Source organism: Berghia stephanieae, chromosome 13, assembly GCF_034508935.2.
Source record: "Berghia stephanieae isolate SIO BIC M18660-M18661 chromosome 13, UCSD_Bste_1.3, whole genome shotgun sequence".
NCBI classification, from domain to species: Eukaryota; Metazoa; Mollusca; class Gastropoda; order Nudibranchia; family Aeolidiidae; genus Berghia; species Berghia stephanieae.
In genome coordinates, this window is record NC_088372.1 from 12,392,551 (window position 1) to 12,395,527 (window position 2,977).

Below are 2,977 nucleotides of genomic sequence, written 5' to 3' on the forward strand. Positions count from 1 at the left end.
AACAAAAATAGAAGCGACTTATTGAAGGCAAGGGCTATAATCATTGACAGCTTATACATAAAGTGAAGAAAATACTTAGTTGTTTCCCTTCGTGTTCTTTTTACTCGTTTTGAAGATGCCTTACAAACACAGGATTGCCTGCCAGTTTGACATTTTAAAGCCAATTTATTTTTAATTCTTATTTTTAACATTTGTGCGATAGGAATAATATGGTTTGTCATTTTGGCATTATTATTTTTCATTTTCATAGAAAATTACTTATATTCGCTCAATAAGATAATATACAATAAAGGTACATAATTTACTAAATTCCATCTATAAACTGACAAGACAAAGGGACATTTTGGGCTGCAGGATAAGATATTAAAGATTTATTTCTAAGTCTATGTGCATTTTAGCTGGAAAGTGATGCCTACAAACAATTGGCATTTTTTCAGGCCATATTATGGTATTTTTCATACAACCAGTCTGACATGTTATGCCCCCCCCCCCCCCCCCCTCAAAAAGAAATAATAATAATAATAATAATAATAATAATAATAATAATTATAATAATAATAATATAATATAATAATAATAATAATAATAATAATATAATAATAATAATAATAATAATAATAATAATAATAATAATAATAATAATAATAATAATAATAATAATAATAATAATAATAAAATAATAATAATAATATATAATAGTAGGTAATTTGAAATAAATATATATAGTGTATATATTTGGAACATACTGAGCTCTAGTTTGTTGTATACGGTAAGAGTATATAAGTAGAACATTATGAATACTGAGTTATGTTGTATATTATATACTGTATTATTAAAATACCATTATATTATTATATTATTATTATTATTATTATATATTATTATTATTATATATTATTATATTATTATTATTATTATTATTATTATTATTATTAATTATTATTATTATTATTATATTATTATTTATTATTATTATTATTATTATTATTATATTATTATTATTATTATTATATATTATATATATTATATTAGTTTAGTATGTAGTAGTATAGTATAGTTATAGTAGTAGTAGTAGTAGTAGTAGTAGTATTTAGTAGTATAATAGTATATATAGTATATATTAGTATTATTATATTATTATTATTATTATTATTATTATTATTATTATTATTATTATTATTATTATTATTATTATTTATTATATTATTATTATTATTATTATTATTATTATTATTATTATATATTATATTATTATTATTTATTTTATATTATTATTTATTATTATTATTATTAGTTCTCACAAAATCATATCAATCAGACTATAAACGTTAAAGGTTACACGCAGTTTTTTGTGTTGGTTGTATGCTTAATTTTAGCTGGTGGATGTTGTGAGTATTTTACCTAAACGCATAGCATCAATAAGACCTGTATCTATTTTAGTAACCGGTTCACCCCGACACAATACCGTTTGGAAACATTTGGTTACATTTATTTAAAAACTCGTTTTTCTAACATTCAAAATGTCCATCCGTACATTCACTTTTTCTTCTGTTCTTTCTCCTTCAGCCAACTCTCCACAAACTCGTTATAGTTCATCTTCTTATCCGCATCTTTGACCAAATCTATCAGGAGCTGAGCGATGCGCTTTTCGTTGAGTTTAAGCTCAAACTCGTTGGAAATGGCGTCCAGCATCTCGTTACGTGTCAGGAAGCCACTTCCGTCTTTGTCCATGGTCTTGAAGATCTTGTACAGGACGGTGGCGGTGGCCTCGATGCCCAGGACACGAAGAAACTCTTCGTAATCAACCTACAAAAAAAAAAAAAAAAGAAATTAAATGAATTAAAGATCAACATGAAAAATATAACATAACAGGTCCCGACAGTACAGTTAGGTAGAGCATTCATTTCATACGCAAAGATGTTTAGATTTGTTTATCTATTTTATTTTTTTTTTAAACGCACCGCTCTTTGTTGGTTTGTATCTCTGAGACTCTTCATTGGAGTTCTTTCAAATTCAAGAATACAAATAAATCAAATCCTCATACGCAAACTGTCAAAAGCTCATTAATATGAATTTTTAAAAAAAACAAAAAAAGATACAGTGATTTTTCAAAACCGTGTTCAGACATACAATATCAGTATCAGAGAAAAATGACGCAACATTACAGAAAGTAAAATGACGATGCTCTTAACTTCTGTTGCCATTTTTAGCGAACGTTATTTTTTTTGTCACCATAATAATAATAATAATAATAATAATAATAATAATAATAATAATAATAATAATAATAATAATAATAATAATAATAATAATAATAATAATAATAGATCTTTATTGTCCATAAATATGGCAATTTGTCATTTAGTTACACTTGTTATAACGTTAAACGATAACTGTAACATTGAACAGACATTTCACTCCTACTTATTCTCTCTCTTTTTCTCTCTCTCTCTCTCTCTCTCTCTCTCTCTCTCTCTCTCTCTCTCTCTCTCTCTCTCTCTCTCTTTCTTTCTTTCTTTCACACGTGCGATATAGACAACATAAACATATTCATTTCGTTTTCAATCTGTTACGATGTGGCAATTCGACACCAAAAATTATCATCATTATCAATTGGTCAGTTAATCTAACATTAAATAAATTAATCAGTTAATCAGTCGACTTATCAATCCTTGGTTTTTCTGTACCACATGAAACACTCAAAATTTTCATCATAATTCTTCTCATCATATAATAAATCGTCTATGTAGCACCAATTTTGGTCCAACGGTTACATTGAGTTAAGTTATCACTTTAAGTGATCAACAGCAACCGTCTTCTTTAACCCTCTCCTTACCAACTATAGGTAAATCGTCACATTCGTTACGATACAACAAACATTTTTCTAATTCAAATTTCTCTTGAACATCATAAAATTTAAGGAAAATGAACAGTGGGTTGTAGAGAATGTTTTGCTAAAGAAATTATGTCATCGCAA

At 25.9% G+C, this 2,977-nt stretch overlaps 1 protein-coding gene across 3 annotated transcripts in view; it reads right to left on the reverse strand.

The window, feature by feature from the left end:
* Positions 1 to 1,370: 1,370 nt before the first annotated feature.
* LOC144958798 (uncharacterized) overlaps positions 1,371 to 2,977 on the reverse strand; it is a 25,147-nt gene continuing 23,540 nt past the window's right edge. For all 3 annotated transcript variants that reach the window (XM_078891001.1, XM_078891000.1, XM_078891002.1), the window contains exon 7: positions 1,371 to 1,806. In XM_078891001.1, the coding sequence (XP_078747127.1) occupies positions 1,537 to 1,806 (270 nt within the window). In that variant the 3' untranslated portion in view covers positions 1,371 to 1,536. The remainder of the gene's footprint in view (positions 1,807 to 2,977) is intronic.